The sequence below is a fragment of the Budorcas taxicolor genome, chromosome 4, assembly GCF_023091745.1.
Source record: "Budorcas taxicolor isolate Tak-1 chromosome 4, Takin1.1, whole genome shotgun sequence".
Taxonomy (NCBI): domain Eukaryota; kingdom Metazoa; phylum Chordata; class Mammalia; order Artiodactyla; family Bovidae; genus Budorcas; species Budorcas taxicolor.
Genome location: NC_068913.1, coordinates 32,977,178 through 32,995,286, shown reverse-complemented (window position 1 = coordinate 32,995,286; position 18,109 = coordinate 32,977,178). Strand labels below are relative to the sequence as shown.

At 42.3% G+C, this 18,109-nt stretch overlaps 1 protein-coding gene across 1 annotated transcript in view; it reads left to right on the top strand.

Annotated features, from left to right (window-relative positions):
- The window catches only part of RAPGEF5 (Rap guanine nucleotide exchange factor 5), a 231,026-nt gene that overhangs the window by 107,031 nt on the left and 105,886 nt on the right, over nucleotides 1-18,109 (top strand). Inside the window, exon 8 of the mRNA XM_052638738.1 lies at nucleotides 12,506-12,579. Within this exon, the coding sequence (XP_052494698.1) occupies nucleotides 12,506-12,579 (74 nt within the window). The remainder of the gene's footprint in view (nucleotides 1-12,505; nucleotides 12,580-18,109) is intronic.

Genomic DNA, 18,109 nt, shown 5'->3' with positions numbered 1-18,109 from the left:
GAGGAGTGGGGTCTTTTTAAATGAATGAACATCTTAAGGTGTCTGAGCATCACTGCTGCTCAAATCTTTTGTCACAGGATTAGCCTGAACCTGTCCTGTCCCCAGAACACAATTCTTGCAAGGTGTTTAAAAATGAAAGCCCTTCTGTCTCCCAAGAAAAATGGTAAAGAAAAATGTTGCTAAGGGTAACTCAACTGTTTTTCATGGAGGTTTTATTTTAGTTGGATTGTATACAATCCATCTTTGCATTAAAAGGAAACTTGTTTATTTCTAGTACATTTTTTCACAAGAAGGATAACCAAACAGGCTGCTGGGCTCAGGTATTGATGAATTCTTTATTACTTTCACCAATGGAGCAAATATTTATGCTGTAATTAGAGGATACACTTTGCTCTGGTGACATTACCATTTTTCTCTGTTGAATAACTTTTCCATTGGCTGAACATTAGAGTATTAAATGTGACTCTAAAGATAACACCTAATAGGTAAAAACCTGTTAAGAAGTGGAGGAAAGAACGTTTGGAGGGTCGAGTCCACTACAAGGCAAAGGCAAAAGAGTTGCAATGGAGTCCTCTCTGCCTGGGGGCAGGGATAAATCACACCATCAGTCTGGAGACAGGGAAACAGCCAGAGTCCGTCTCTCGGTGGCTTAGGCCGTCTCCAGGCAATTGTGTGGAGTGTGGAGTATCTGATGAAGGAGATGACAGGTTTTCACCTCCTCTGGTTTTAGCCTCCGCACTGTAGATTTATTATGTTGCCCGAGTGCTGTGAATCCCCACTTATCAGCACACCCGCAGTCACAAGTTGGTAAAAGTGAAACATTAGGACTGAGCTCCTTGCGTGCTGTTGCGTTCTGTAAGTGGCAAGAGGCAGGAGTCTTCCGGGATGGCAGCGAGACAGGGCCAGGCTGGCGATCTGGAAGTGGAGCAGCTGAGTGGGGAGTGGATGGAGGGAGGGGCTGGCCCCGAGGCTGTGGCAGTAGTGGCAGAAAGGTGAGAGGTGGCATGGCCATAAGCTAAGACAGTGGCAGAGAGCAAGAGGGACAGAAACGTTTCAGAGGTAAAAATGACAGGATCTAGTGAGAGAGACGGATATGAGGGCTGAGGAGAAAGAAGAACATGAAGGCTCCTGGTGGTGATCTGAACTAAAGTACAGACCCCAGGAGGAGGGAGAGGCCTGTAAGACATGCTGTGTGTGACGCCTGCGATTTCAGACCTCCATGTCCTCCCATTGTATTAAATTGATGCTCTTTCTTGACGGCAGAGGTGTGGCCACTCCACATGCCCTAGCGGCTTGTATGGAGCAGACATGTGATGGTCTCTGAAATGAGCATCCTCAGCATGTAACCGGAGATGTGGGCCTGGCACTCAGGGAAGAGGGCAGAGATGGAGACACAGATTTGGGAATAACCCGCATAATGGGGAAAGTTGAAACCATAGGAACAGATAATATCACTGAGAAGAGAGGAAAGAGAGCCTGCAGGAAACTTGCATTTTTTTAGAGGGTTTCACACTGATAAGGACCCAGAAAAGAGAGTTTTAAACAGTCTCAAGTTCAGCTGACAGGCTGAATAGATTGAGACAGAGAGAGTGGTTGTTGGTCAGCTTTCAAAGAAAAGGTTGAATGGCACTGGATGGACCAGATTATAATATTATGGCATGGTGGGATTGTAAATTGGTGCAGTTACTATGGAAACAGTGTGGCGAATCCTCAAAAAATTGAAAATGGAACCATTGTGTGATCCAGCAATTCCACCTCTGGGGATATATCCAAAAGAAATGGAAACACTAACTTGAAAAGGTGTTTGCACCCCCGTTTCATAGCAGCGTTATCTACAGCAGCCAAGACGTGGAAGCAGCCCGAGTGTCCACTGACGGACGGATGGATATAGCAAAACCAAACTCATAGGAAAAGAGATGAGATTTGCGGTTACCAGAGGCACAGAGAGGGGGAAGGGGGAGATGGAGGAAGGTGGTCAAAAGATACAAACTTGCGGTTAGAAGACAAATGAGTACCTGGGGTGTAAGGTACAACACAGTAACTGTAGCTAGCACTGCTCTATGGTGCATAGTAAATCCTAAGAATATTCATCACAATGAGGACTTTTTCCTTTTTTCTTTTTTATTATTGTATCTGTAAGGGAAGACGGACTTGAGCTGAACCGACTGTAGTGATCACTTCTGTACATGTTAAACTTATACAGTGATGTATAAGTTTATTATTCGATAAAACTGGAAAAAAGAATTATTATTCAATAAAACTGGAAAAAAGAATACGTAAAACTTTAAAGAGTTAAAAGCATCTTTAAAAATACTGTATGACATGACTCAATGGTGAATGCTGGCCACTGGTTTTCAAATTTCACTACTAAAAACATATGTAGTGATGAGGCAAGGCTTGTAACTGCTTTTCCCCTTGCTTTTTAAAGATTAGAAAAGATCTGAGCATTTGGGAGCACTTGTGGGATATATGCAGATAACATGGCCTTCACTGGTGGCTCGGATAGTAAACAATCCGCCTGCAATCCAGGAGACCTTGGTTTAGTCCCTGGGTCGAGAAGATCCCCTGGAGAAGGGAATGGCAGCCCACCCCAGTATTCTTGTCTGGGACGTCCCATGGACAGAGAAGCCAAGCAGGTGACAGCCCATGGGATCGCCAAGAGTTGGACAGGACTGAGTGGCTGAATGAATATGCTCTGTCAGCGTGTTTTGCCGGTAGCTCCTTTCCATGCCTTCTCATGGGGCTGCTCTCCTTGTTGGATGTGGAGAGAGTCTTGTTGAGGGGCTTCTAAAATAAATACTACGACCTTTTCCCAGGAAATGGCGCCAAAAACATAGCTGGTTATTTGGATAATGAGAAACGGGGTTCTGCCTCCCATGGCTGGGAATACCTTCTGTGTTTTCCTAACATATTTATGTCCACAACTTACAGGACACACAGAGGAGCCTGACCTGGCACACCTCTAATTCCAGGTTTGCGAGAAATACTGAACTTTACTAGTTGCAGTACATATTGACTTTTAATTTTTTTCCTATTCTTTCCACTGTATTCTGTTCTATTTCATTAAACAAGAAATGGAAAGAAGTCCTGGTTGGGATCCACATGAATGAATTTGCAGTTTGCCCAGCTGTTACTGCTCTGTCCTTGACTGAGGGTGACTTGAACTGCCACAGATGCAGCATTTTATATGGGAGGATTCTATAAAATGAGAATGTTTTTACCTGCCCAACTCTGTAGGTTTTTTGAACATCAGGTAAGACCCTTTATCAAAGAGCTTTCCCTCTGTAAAAGTACTGCACAGGTGAAGGGTGACATTTTGCCAAAACTTTAATTCTTGGCAAAGTACTCAATGAATTACTTTTCTTAACTCTATTTGCTGATTTCTCACATTGAAACAGTAAATTTCTGTCTGTGATACAATTTTTGGTTGATTTGTAAATTAAAAAAAAATAGTCTGGTTGATTTTTAAGGCGCTCTCTCAACTATAGTCATTTAATACATTACTGCTGCTGCTGCTGCTGCTAAGTCGCTTCAGTCGTGTCCAACTCTGTGCGACTCCATAGACAGCAGCCCACCAGGCTCCCCTGTCCCTGGGATCCATTACAGTCACTGTATTTAATGACCTGTTGGTTTGGCTTTGACTTTTACAACATTGATTAGGAATTAAGCAAACGTCATTCTGAAAGAGCATCAGTCCCCTTTGTGTTTCAATAACAGTTTTAACAGAGTTATTAAGAGAGTTCCCCTTTGTGTTTCAATAACAGTTTTAACAGAGTTTTAATAAAGGAGAGTTTTCTTAGCAACCATCCCAGTTAAGTCGTGGGGAGAGAGAACCTCTTGTCCCCAAGGCAGCAAGATGGTAACAGTCAGGAGAACCCTGGCATCCTCAGAGGCTGTTCACCAGTAACCCCGCTTGAATTGCTCTTGGCTCACCTCAGATATGCAGATGACACCAACCTTATGGCAGAAAGTGAAGAAGAACTAAAGAGCCTCTTGATGAAAGTGAAAGAGGAGAGTGAAAAAGTTGGCTTAAAGCTCAACATTCAGAAAACGAAGATCATGGCATCTGGTCCCATCACTTCATGGCAAATAGATGGGGAAACAGTGGGAACAGGGGTTGGCTTTATTTTGGGGGGCTCCAAAATCACTGCAGATGGTGACTGCAGCCATGAAATTAAAAGAAGCTTACTCATTGGAAGGAAAGTTATGACCAACCTAGACAGCATCAAAAGCAGAGACATTACCTTGTCAACAAAGGTCCGTCTAGTCAAGGATATGGTTTTTCCAGTAGTCATGTATGGATGAGAGAGTATAAAGAAAGCTGAGCACTGAAGAATTGATGCTTTTGAGCTGTGGTGTTGGAGAAGACTCTTGAGAGTCCCTTGGACTGCAAGGAGATCCAACCAGTCCATCCTAAAGGAGGTCAATCCTGGGTGTTCATTGGAAGGACTGATGTTGAAGCTGAAACTCCAATACTTTGGTCACCTGATGTGAAGAGCTGACTCATTTGAAAAGACCCTGATGCTGGGAAAGACTGAGGGCAGGAGAACGGGACAACAGAGAATGAGACGGTTGGATGGCATCACTGACTCAATGGACATCAGTTTGGGTGAACTCCAGGAGTTGGTGATGGACTGGGAGGCCTGGTGTGCTGCAGTTCATGGGGTGGCAAAGAGTCGGACAAGACTGAGCAACTGAACTGAACTGAATTAACAAAGATACAATTAAACTCACATAACTCTTATGTGGGTCAGTGCTAATTAATCCACATATATTCTTAGTTCTCTTGTAGGCTTTCTGTTTGCCATTTGAAGTGTATGCTTCAGGTCTTGTACCGTGACTTTTGTTGTGGTAAGTTATTTTCAAAGGCCTTTTCTGGCTCTTGGACTCTGTGTGTTGAGAGATAAGGGGATGGTTTGTGTTGGCAGAGAGCAAGGCTTCAAGCCTCCCTTGGTCCCAGAAGCTGTCATTCCTGTGTCTTTGTGCCATGGGAGGGAACCGTCCAGAATCAATATTTGCAGAGGAAAATTTCCTCCAGCAGATTCTTATTATGATGAGATAGAAGAATTCAGCTTAAAATCCAAGTAACTGCTTCCTCCTCGTTCTGCCAGATGAGCCACACTCTGAGGAGGTATGGAGAGAGAAAGTGCCCCCATACGTGGTCATAGACATTGATCTTCACATTAAAGCATCAATAAGGCATTCTCTTTTAGGTGTCGTCCATGAGACTTCATGGGGTGATTATAAATCCTCAGAAGGCCATGATAAATAGGGTGGGTTTTTTTCCCCCCAAGTGGTATACATGAGCCACTAGCTAAAAATGCATTCTTAGAATCTTTTTTTTTTTCAGTGTTTCCAACAAAGTTGTTGCGTGTAGTAAGGGACCACACTCTTTCCATCATTATCAGGGTGCTGAGGTTGAGTCCAGTAGCATTTTGAGTGTCTCTTCTTTACCCGTATTGCGACCAGTTACTAAGTTACCTTTGTGACATGCCTTTAGTGCTTGTGTTTCTAATTCTCTCTCTGTTAACCAACATGTAACCCTGGGCAACACATTTTGAGATCTTCAATATGTGATAGGAAATGTCACATTGTTGTTGAGGAAAAGCTAGAAATACAGGACTGAATTCTTATCCCAAGTATGCGTTTTTTGGTTATCTTCTCTTTGTTTTGTTCTAGTTGTATGTACTAAGAATTATGTCTAAATTTCAAAAAATAGTGTGAACTCTCAATCATGAAATTGAGAGTGTTGTCTGAATGTTGAGTTTTAAGCCAACTGTTTCACTGTCCTCTTTCACTTTCATCAAGAGGCTCTTTAGTTCTTCACTTTCTGCCATAAGGGTGGTATCATCTGCATATCTGAGGTTATTGATATTTCTCCTGGCAATCTTGATTCCAGCTTGTGCTTCTTCCAGCCCAGCGTTTCTCATGATGTACTCTGCATATAAGTTAAATAAATAGGGTGACAATATACACCCTTGATGTACTCCTTTCCCTGTTTGGAACCAGTCTGTTGTTCCATGTCCAGTTCTAACTGTTGCTTCCCGACCTGCATACAGATTTCTCAAGAGGCAGGACAGGTGGTCTACCAGACTACCCATCTCTTTAAGAATTTTACAGAGTTTATTGTGGTCCACACAGTCAAGGGCTTTGGCATAGTCAATAAAGCAAAAGTAGATGTTTTTCTGGAACTCTCTTGCTTTTTCGATGATCCAACAGATGTTGGCAGTTTGAACTCTCATTCCTCTGCCTTTTCTAAATCCAGCTTGAACATCTGGAAGTTCATGGTTCATGTGCTGTTGAAGCCTGGCTTGGAGAATTTTGAGCATCACTTTACTAGCGTGTGAGATGAATGCAATTATGCATTAGTTTGAGCATTCTTTGGCATTGCCTTTCTTTGGGATTGGAATGAAAACTGTCCTTTTCCAGTCCTGTGGCCACTGCTGAGTTTTCCAAACTTGCTGGCATATTGAGTGTCTCACTTTCACAGCATCATCTTTTAGTATTTGAAAAAGCTCAACTGGAATTCCATCACCTTCACTATCTTTGTTCGTAGTGATGCTTCCTAAGGCCCACTTGACTTCACATTCCAGGATGTCTGGTTCTAGGTGATCAATCACACCATTGTGGTTATCTGGGTCATGAAGATCTTTTTTGTATAGTTCTGTGTATTCTTGCCACCTCCTCTTAATATCTTCTGCTTCTGTTAGGTCCATACCATTTCTGCTTTTTATTGTGCTCATCTTTGTGTGAAATGTTCCCTTATTATCTCTAATTTTCTTGAAGAGATCTCTAGACTTTCCCATTCTATTGTTTTCCTTTATGTCTTTATATTGATCACTGAGGAAGGCTTTATCTCTCCTTGCTGTTCTTTGGAACTCTATATTCAAATGGGTATATCTTTCCTTTTCTCCTTTGCCTTTAGCTTCTCTTCTTTTCTTGGCTATTTGTAAGGCCTCCTTAGACAACCAATTTGCCTTTTTGCATTTCATTTTCTTGCGGATAGTCTTGATCACTGCTTCCTGTACAATGTCATGAACCTCTGGCCATAGTCCTTTGGGTACTCTATCAGATCTAATTCCTTGAATCTATTTGTCAGTTCTACTATATAAACCTAGGGGATTTGATTTAGGTCATACCTGTATGGTCTAGTAGTTTTCCCTACTTTCTTCAATTTAAGAAAATGAAAGAGGAGAGTGAAAAAGTTGGCTTAAAACTCAACATTCAGAAAACGAAGATCATGGCATCTGGTCCCATCACTTGGTGGCAAATAGATGGGGAAACAGTGGAAAAGGTGTCAGACTTTATTTTGGGGGGCTCCAAAATCACTGCAGATGGTGACTGCAGCCATGAAATTAAAAGACGCTTGCTCCTTGGAAGAAAAGTTATGACCAGCCTAGATACCATATTAAAAAGCAGAGACATTACTTTGCCAGAAAACGTCCATCTAGTCAAACCTATGGTTTTTCCAGTAGTCATGTATGGATGGATGTGAGAGATGGACTATAAAGAAAGCTAAGCGCCGAAGAATTGATGCTTTTGAACTGTGGTGGTGGAGAAGGCTCTTAAGAGTCCCTTGGATAGCAAGGAGATCCAACCAGTCCATTCTAAAGGAAATCAGGCCTGAACATTCATTGGAAGGACTGGTGCTGAAGCTGAAACTCGAATCCTTTGGCCACCTGATGCAAAGAACTGACTCACTGAAAAAGAAGACCCTGATGCTGGGAAAGATTGAAGGCAGGACAAGAAGGGCATGACAGAGAATGAGATGGCTGGATGGCATCACCGACTCAATGGATGTGAGTTAGAGTAAGCTCTGGGAGTTGGTGATGGACAGGGAGGCCTGGTGTGCTGCAGTTCATGGGGTCACAAAGAGTTGGACATGACTAAGCGACTGAACTGACTGACTGATCCTGCATGTTGTATGATGCAGTTAATAAGATGAAAAAAAGAAATGCACAGAAATCAGAACATTGTTGTTTTAAAAACAAAAACAAGCATGTAATGGGCCAAAATACTCCAAAATTTAATTTTTTTTTAAATTTTCATCAAAACTAAAACTTCAAAGAGCAAAAATTCAAATAAAACATAAATTAAGTGCCAAGGTATAGTGAGTACTTAATGCAGGCATAGTTGGTCCCTGTTGGCATATTATTGACTTGCCCTCCAGGAACACTGTTCCTCATTACAGGATGAAGAAAGGCTTCTTAAAATATTTCAGATAGGTTACTTATTTCTACAACCCACTGCATTTTTAAGTGGAATTGTAGATGTTATTTTGTATTTTATTTTTCCCTTTTCATTTATGTCTCGTTTTTCAGAGAAAATATTAGTGTTTTTCTTTATTCTTAAATTTCCTCCTAATTGGGGAGCAGTAGCAACAGAGGGCCCCCTTTGAACAAGCATGAATGGAACTTTTTGCTGAAAGCAGAAGAAAAGCTTCTGTCAACTTCTGTTGTTCCTGCCTTGCTTTTTAATGCTCAGCTGGTTGGAGTTATCCTGGTTTTCCATGGTGTTTAAGAGAAGACTTTCCCTCCCTTCTTTTTTCGTAAATGGTTATGAAAGACATAGCTTATGTATGTAGGTGTAGTCAATTTGTACCTTTTTGCTCACTTGGGGAGAAATTGTTCATCTCAGTTAGTTTTTACAGCACTCACACTGTGTGTGCAGCATTTTAGCTGGGCGCCATGGTGAGAGCCACACAGTGGGCATAAGAGACACATAAAAGCAAAAGGTACATGAAATAATATTCAGTGGATGACCTTACTTTCGGTAGGCTGCTGTGTTTGGGGCCTGCTGTTGATGGAGAAGGCAAAAAGAATAAGTGGTACAGTGGGCACAAGCAATGACTTATTCTACTTGGGTTTCATTCTGGATTACCTTTTCTCACTAATCTCCCTGCCACCCGCCCCCCGCCCCTACTCCCATGCAGTTCCTTGCCTCTCCTATTCAGTTCATTGGCAAATTATGTCTCAGAAACACAGCTCAGATTCTCCCTGTTGCTTCAGCTCATCTGCCCCTCCCTCCCCCAACCCCGGTCTGTGGTATGGTCATTTCTAGCCCAGATGGTAAGCCATGATCACCTAACTGGGCTCCCTGCTTCCTGTCTTGCTTCTCCTAAGTCTGGTCTCCTCAAAGCAGGTAAACAGAACTTTTGAAAATAGACATCACATCATGCAGTTCCCAATTTAAAATTCCTTAGCCAGGCTTCAGCAATATGTGAACCGTGAACTTCCAGATGTTCAAGCTGGTTTTAGAAAAGGCAGAGGAACCAGAGATCAAATTGCCAACATCCGCTGGATCATGGAAAAAGCAAGAGAGTTCCAGAAAAAACATCTATTTCTGCTTTATTGACTATGCCAGAGCCTTTGACTGCGTGGATCACAATAAACTGTTGGAAATTCTGAAAGAGATGGGAATACCAGACCACCTGACCCGCCTGTTGAGAAACCTGTATACAGGTCAGGAAGCAACAGTTAGAACTGGACATGGAACAACAGACTGGTTCCAAATAGGAAAAGGAGTACGTCAAAGGTGTATATTGTCACCCTGTTTATTTAACTTACATGCAGAGTACATCATGAGAAACGCTGGACTGGAAGAAGCACAAGCTGGAATCAAGATTGCCAGGAGAAATATCAATAACCTCAGATATGCAGATAATACCACCCTTATGACAGAAAGTGAAAAGGAACTAAAAAGCCTCTTGATGAAAGTAAAAGAAGAGAGTGAAAAAGTTGGCTTAAAGCTCAACATTCAGAAAACGAAGATCATGGCATCTGGTCCCATCACTTCATGGGAAATAGATGGGGAAACAGTGGAAACAGTGTCAGACTTTATTTTTTGGGGTTCCAGAATCACTGGGGATGGTGATTGCAGCCATGAAATTGAAAGATGCTTGCTCCTTGGAAGAAAAGTTATGACCAACCTAGACAGCATATTAAAAAGCAGAGATGTTACTTTGCCAACAAAGGTCCGTCTAGTCAAGGCTATGATTTTTCCAGTGGTCATGTATGGATGTGAGAGTTGGACTGTGAAGAAAGCTGAGCGCCGAAGAACTGATGCTTTTGAACTGTGGTGTTGGAGAAGACTCTTGAGAGTCCCTTGGACTGCAAGGAGATCCAACCAGTCCATCCTAAAGGAGATCAGTCCTGGGTGTTCATTGGAGGGACTGATGTTGAAGGTGAAACTCCAATACTTTGGCCACCTGATGCGGAGAGCTGACTTATTTGAAAAGACCCTGATGCTGGGAAAGATTGAAGGAGGGAGGAGAAGGGGATGACAGGATGAAATGGTTGGATAGCATTGCCGACACAATGGACATGGGTTTGGGTGGACCCTGGGAGTTGGTGATGGACAGGGAGGCCTGGCGTGCTGCGGTTCATGGGGTCGCAAAGAGTCGGATGCGACTGAGCGACTGAACTGAACTGAACTGAACTGAGTGCCCCCCTGCCCCCCAACCCCGTGTTCTCGGGCTAGCATCTCCATCATGTTCCGTGCTTTCTCCAGGCCTGTCTTGCCTCACTCTCACCTCCGGTCTCAGCACAAGTGTCACTTCTTCTAAGAAGCAGTGCGCCTGGCCTGTTCTCCACAGGGACCTCCCTTAGTTGGTTTTCATTTCCCTACTTATTATGATCTTTACTCCTATCTCATTTTTAAAGATTATTGTTCTGATAATTGTGATTGTTACTAGTTGCAGCAGTAGCTGTTAGCTATCCCCCAGGTACTGTGTGTGCTTCATGAGGTCTGCCTTGTTCACAGGCATAATCCCAGTGCCAGGCATCTAGCAGGTACCAAGTACATATTTGTTAAAATGGCAGAGCAAGCTGTATAAGGAAAGAAATGGTGAAGTCATGGAGTTTGGATCAGAGCTGGGTACACTACATTCTGACATTGAATGTCAGAGTGAGGTCAGAGATGAGGAAGCCAGAGAGTTCAAGGAAGACCTGTGATGAACAGTGTTCAGAATTAATGAGATAGGCGATACAGAGGCCAGAGCAGTGTACTTATTGTTATATTTTCTGAGACTAATTACTAACAGTTCTGCTCAAGCTAGGTTTCAGTAAGGAGAGGCTGGAATCAGCGGCTTCGTGGTAGGAGGTTATTGCACCAGTGCAGAACAGCTGACAAGGACTTTGATAGGAAGGTGCTGGGGAAATATGGGAGAAGAGGTTGATTCAAGACTCCATAGTTTAGAATTTTGTGGTAGCAGTGCTCCATGCAGTCCACATATAAAATAATCATGTTTCTTCCAGCATTCCCACTCCTGGGCATATATCCAGAGAAAACTCTTAATTCAAAAAGATCCATGCACCCCAGTGCTCACTGCAGCAATATTTACAAAAGCCAAGACATGGAAGCACCAGAATGTACATTGACAGAGGAATGGGTAAAGAAGATGCGGTACAGATATGCAATGGAATTTTAGTCAGTCATTAAAAAGAATGAAGTAATGCCATTTGTAGCAACATGGATGGACCTAGAGGTTATCATAGTAATTGAAGTAAGGCAGAAAGAGAAAGACAACTGTCATATGATAGCACTTACATGTGGAATTTCAAAAATGATACAAGTGAACTTATAAAACAGAGACAGATTCATAGACTTAGAAAACAAATGTATTGTTACCATAAGGGGAAGTTGGGGCATGGAAAAATTACAAGTTTGAGATTAGCAGATAAACAGTACTATATGTAAAATGGATAAAGAACAAGGTCCTACTGTTTAGTACAGGCAGCTATATTCAATATCTTGTAATAAAGTATAATGGAAAAGAATCTAAAAAAGAATATACATATATATAACTGAATCACTTTACTATATACTTGAAACTAAGACAACATTGTGAATTATACTCTAATTTTAAGAAAAATGATGCTTCCTTCATAATATGTGTTAGTTGCTCAGTCACGTCTGACTCTTTTGTGACCCCATGGACTATAGCCCTCCAGGCTCCCCTCTCCATGGATTTCCCAGGCAAGAATACTGGAGTGGGTTGCCATTCTGTTCTCCAGGGGATCTTCCCGACTCAGGGATTGAACGCAGGTCCCTGGCATTGCAGGCAGGTTCTTTACCATCTGAGCCATCTGGGATAACACTAAACTATTAGCCCCAAAAATCACATTAAAAATATGATATTCTCGCATGAACTGGTAGAAGTCTTTATCTCTCCCCCAGCTCCCTTTTGGTAAAGCACAAAACTGGTATGATGATGTCTGGATGGGCTGAGGTGACAAAGAAAATTGAGATCAGATATCTCCAATGCTATTAACAAATGAGATAATGGATGTGAAAAATGCCCAGTGCTGTTAGTGAAACTATTCATCCAAATAATTTACTGTAAAAAATAGTACTGATACTTACATTTTGGGTCTCTACCTAACATCCTTTTTTCCTGCCAGATTGCCATCTGAGAAGAAAATGACCTGAAGCAATTTTCTTATGATGCTACGTTTGCTTAATGTTTTTCTTTTTCTTTCTTTCTTTCTTTTTTTTTTTCCTTAAGCACTTGCACAAGATGAAGAAAACAGTGACAAACACGTGACTGTGACAGAGGCTGAAGCTGCTGCAGATCCTCAGGTGTGCCAAGCTCTGTGAGGCCCCTCCCTACACCCTTCTTCTGTGGTGAGAGTGGTGGGAGAGCACAGGTGTAGGCAGGGGATCCAGGTCTCACCTTCTGTGTTCTGTGAAATTATGGGAATGGAGCACTTATTTTTGATTAGGAGATATTCTACCAGAAAGGGCTGAAATTGCTCATTATGTTTATAATTTGATTCATGGGAGAAGGACAGGTATGGAGACAGCCCCCACTTCCCAGAGGAAGCAAGCCAAGTAAGTGAAGAACCAGGGGAGACCACCCTGGGGCCATCCACCCCCTGGAGACGGCAGAGGAGAGTCAGCCGGGCCAGAGCCCAACAGATCAGTGTGGTGCCTCCCCTGGCAGAGTTTCTGTACCCACCCCCAGCATTTACCTTGTGGCATGAACATACGTTTAGTAGCAGCTGACCTCAAATAGTATGGCAGCATAAAAACTGGACACCCTACGGTTGTAAACTTTATGTAAATGCAGAGCATTGAAAGTTTCTTTGTGGGAACAGAAGGGAGGAAACAGAACAGATGACATAAGGACTTCATTTTGCAAAGTCCCCCGCAATTCAGCTCTACTCCTCAGACTTCCACTGCCTTGACACCCAGCTATAGCATTATATGATATGGCTAAATACCTAGCTGCATTAAAGCAGTTTCTTAACCCTTTTGGAGGGTTAGATGACTCATCTTTAAACCTACCTGATAGGGAAGTTGTGAGGATTAAAAAGAGAAGTGCGTTGAATAAGAAAGCCACGGGATTTTATTAAACACAAGAAAGAGAAAAGAGTGGGTTCAGGGGAGTCCACTGCTTGGAAACCGTGTTGTGTACAGAGTGGTGGGGTTGACTGATCTACCCAGGGAGAAGAGTTGGACAGACTGTACACTCAGGGTGAAGGGAGGAGAAAAACGAAGCAGACAGGCCCATTTGAGCCCTTACTAAGTGGAGGGTGTTGCTGGGTTCTCCTTGCTAGACCTGCAGAGGAGATGCCCTCTCAGGATTGTGATGATCGTATCCTGGTATCAAGTGGGTCCAGACTCATCAAAACGGGTACGTTAAATGTATGTGACTTGTTGTATATCAAGTATACCTCAATAGGCCTGGTGAAGAAAAGATGCTTAGTTTGGTTGACGCCTTGCACTCCACCTTTAAAGTTGTAAATCTGTGGATTCCGGTTAGAATAATCACATTAATTTTGTTAGGCAGGATTGCATAGGCTTTCATGGCCTAATAAGTTCATATAAGGACTTGTTCGGAATTGTTTTGCTATGGTCATACTCAGAATGTTGCAATCCACAGGCTTATACTGCAATTACATTTCAGGCTTCCAAGTAAACCTGGGCAGGGATTGCTTTCTCAAAGGTTTCTTAAAGCATCAAATTATTAGTGGGACATTTTATTTATTATTTAGTTACTCAATTTCAACTTCTAGTTTTAGTTTATTTTGGACTTATTCTGTGGGCAAAAGTCTGTGTTAACGCAGTTCTATTCCTTTGTGTATCTCAAGTGGATGTGCAGAGCTTGCTCGACAAGATTTTGTGATTTTTCTTCAGCAACGGTGACATCTCTGAGCATCTGTAGAATGTACAGAGGAATGATGGCCTGAAACCGGTGAATCCATAATTAGATCAGGAACAGATTCTTTTTAAGTTGGGGAGTCATGACTTAATTCAGTGGGGTGCCTGACTGTGAGTGTTAGAGGCCTGGACAGCTGTCACCTCCACTGACGTGTCTGAGGAGGTCTGATCGGGGGTCTGATCTGCTCCCACAATGAGAGGGGCCGCTTTTAATGGCTTAATCCTGCAGGTCCGTCTATTCAGATGCGCTGAGTGGACTCACCAGGGCTTCAGGTTGCATAAGGCAAGCTTAAAGAAAACATCCGAGTTTCTCCGTCACATATCTAGACAGATTTAGAAATAGATGTATGTGTGTGCTCATGGGCATAAACGTGTGCATTTTCCACAAAAATTTATTCATTTGATATTTGTGGTGTGTGTGTGTGTATGTATGCAAAAATTAATCAAGCACCTATATGCCAGGCTCTTATAGTGTTTCACAGTACTGCAGTCCTCACTCCAGAGCATGTTTTAAACAAGTTAAATGCAAACTGGTTTCGCATTCCTTCCCTGTATGGGATGAAATGTGTCACTACAGGAAAAACTTCCTGTGGCTGTTGAAAACTTTAGGCGTACAAAGGGTTAAGCCCGTTACTAATTCTGGAGAGACTGGGCCTTGTTGTACAAAGATTTCTCAGAAACCTTTCTCAGTAAACCAGTTCTCTCCTCATATGCTGGTTTTCTGCCTGAGAAACTTCCTGTTTCCATGCAGTGATGTGTGTGCACAGTGAAGGGAGCACGTAGCCTGGTTTACATCGCAGCCCTTCTTCCTCACAGTTGGTGCCTGTAGGCAAGTTCTGTAGTGGCTCTAAACTTGTGTGTTCCTTTAGGGTGGCATCCTTTGTCACCAGAGTGTCCAAAGTATCCCCACTATGCTGGGCAGGGACTAGCATGCTTGGTTTTCATCTTTGTAAAGTGGAGATGTTACGAAACTGAAATGAAGCAACATAACAAACCCCTGCCATTTTGGCACGTGAAAGAGTTGCCCCGTGAATGTCAGGCCACACCCGTGAGGTTAAGAGCGCTGCCTCCTGGGCCAGGCCGCCAGGGCTCGGGGCTGGGCTCTGTTCCAGCACCCTGGGCAAGCTACTCTGCTCTCTGGTGTCCCATGATGCTTTTCTTTAGAGTGTCGAGAGTTAACACTTAGATAACACTTCAAATGCACTCTCCTAAGCTCTTTGTTTTTATTAACGTATTTTAAAACCTCACAACAAACCCTATGAAGCTGATAATATAATTACCACCACTTTACAGATGAACTGCTGATGCCAAAAGCTCAAGCTTCTCTGTACACCGGTGTACAGCTGAATTGCATCTCAGAGACAGAATTTTGGATGAAGTAGAAAAGGATAACTTTTTTACTTTGCCAGACAAAGGGGGGCACAGTGGGCTCCTGCCTTGAAAATGAAGAGTTTTATAACAATACTTCCCAAGGGTGAGCTTGCTGACAAGATTGGGGGGGGTGTGCTGTGCTTAGTCACTCAGTCATGTCTGACTTTGCGACCCCATGGACTGTAGCCTGCCAGGCTATTCTGACCATGGGGATCCTCCAGGCAAGAATACTGGAGCGAGTTGCCATGCCCTCCTCTGGGAGATCTTCCCAACTCAGGGATCAAACCCAGGTCTCCCACATTGCAGGTGGATTCTTTAGCATCTGAGCCACCAAGGAAGCCCAAGAATGTTGGAGTGGGTAGCCTATCTCTTATCCAGGGGAACTTCCTGACCCAGGAATTGAACCAGGTCTCCTGCATTGCAGGTGGATTCTTTCCCAGCTGAGCCACCGGGAAGGGTGTGCTAGGGTCTCCTAATCTTGATGAGCTGCTCTGGCTCTGGCTCTTGCCTCTGGTGGTTTCTTGATTCACCTTACCTTGATTAGCAACTGAATCTGCCCTTTGGAACTCAGGGAAGCTCCTGGAGGCTGGCATCTTGCCCCCAAACAATAGGGGACAAAAAGGCCTGTCCCCCATGCCTGGAGAGCCCCAAAGGACCGTGCTAGGATTCACTGCTAAGTGATGGGGATGGGAATCCAAGCAAAGTGTAGTATGGTTCTAATATTCTTGCTTGTAACCACTGTGCTAAATAGCCTTCCTAACATCTCTGAAATGGAGATAATTGTTCTGAAGATTAAATGAGTGTATGTGAAGCAGTTAGAACAGTGCCTGGCATACAGTAAGTTCTCAGCAACAGTTAGCCTCCTGGTGTTCCCGTGATCGTCTGTTGCCTTATGTTTTGGTTTGAGGATCCGTGGTATCTGTGAGGGCTGGGCTACAGTGTTAACTCTGTCTGCCCCTGTGGTGTCTACATATCAGATGGTCAGTAATGCATAAGACCTAAGCTGTAATTTCTCTCAGGTCAAAGCAAGGTAAAATACGGTGACTTCTCTATTCTAGTCTGAAAGTTCAAAGAGTTAAATATATATAATGAATGAACCCCTTACTTCATCAATTACATTAAATCTGTGATGTATGTAGCTTCATCAGAAGAGATAGTTATGTAATATAATAGAGGAAGAAAAGTGAGGGAAGTAGCAGTCACACATTCCATGTAGCTCTGCTTTCTGCCCCCTTCTGTGTTCTGGGTACAATTTGGCACAACACAGTATCACAAATTGTTGGTAGAGGATGGGTCTGACTAACCAGTGTGGTATATTAACACAGGCGATTCCACAAGGGAGGAAGACCGGAGAAACAAATCTCCCTGAACTTGCACTGTGAGGGAGCAAAAGTCACTGAACGCCTTCCCAGGTGCTGTGATGCCCCAGCGTGGTGTTGAGGCCTGTCCTTGTGATGCCCTGGGCATTAGTAAACCTGCCTTTACCATCACACTTTCTATCACATTTACTTTTCACTTGTAGCTGCTTCTTGATTCTTTCCCCAGTTATCAAAGTATGCATTTTTCTAGTTCATCTAGTAAAATATTTGTCATCATTTTCTTTCTCTGAAGAAATTTGAGAAAATGAATAATAAAAATGAAATTATTCTTTATTAATATTTTAAATTTATTATGAATTAACTTTTGAATTGTCCTGAAAAGAATTCTTACTGTTTTCTCTATTGGAAATAGGTACGTGCCATTTAGTAATGTAATATAGCATCCCAGCCGATCAGTGTTTTATTCTGTCATTTGTGCTTTCTGTTTAAAGTAGCAAAAAAAAAAATTTTTTTTTAAATGAATTTCTAGTCAAGATTTAATTTTTGAAGAAATGAATCTATTATATAGTAGTCAATTCTAATTTACCCACATACCCTGAATTTATGTTGAAGAGCATTGTTATTACAGAAGTGCTTTCATGAAAGGTAGACTTTTTCATCCTGGTTTTCCTCCCCCTGGAATAGCAGTTTTGGCATGATGCTTTTTCTAGGTGTTATAGAAAAGCTGATTTTTAAGTTTATGATAATGCAGAAAATGCTTCCATATATAGAACTGTGCTCTTTCACCTTATGTCATAAAGGTTGTTATCATCCTTGTAGCTTTTCCTAAGGGAATTCTAAGTTTCATTTTATCCCTGAAAGAATGGACCAAACATTTTTATGACTCCATTTATAAAGGAAACAGACTTTTCATTTACATTCATAACATTTCTCAAATACTGAAAATCATATGAATAGCTTTAATTATGCATTAGAGAGTTATTTTCCTCCAAAGCAGACCTTGAAATAAGGCTCTTAAATAACTCTTCTGACTGTTACACATTAATCTTTTATTTTTTTCTGGTCTAGAGTGTTAGGTAAACAGTTTATAATTAATTTCACATAGATAAATTAAGTACTCCTGTCATGTGAAAGTCTAGATCAAGGGCTGTTAGTTATCTTGCCTCTCTTGCCATAACAAAGCTCTCAAAATATATTAATAAATTCATGGCTTTTTTGAATTAAATCACTAAATTACAGAACTGTGAAAGGAACCC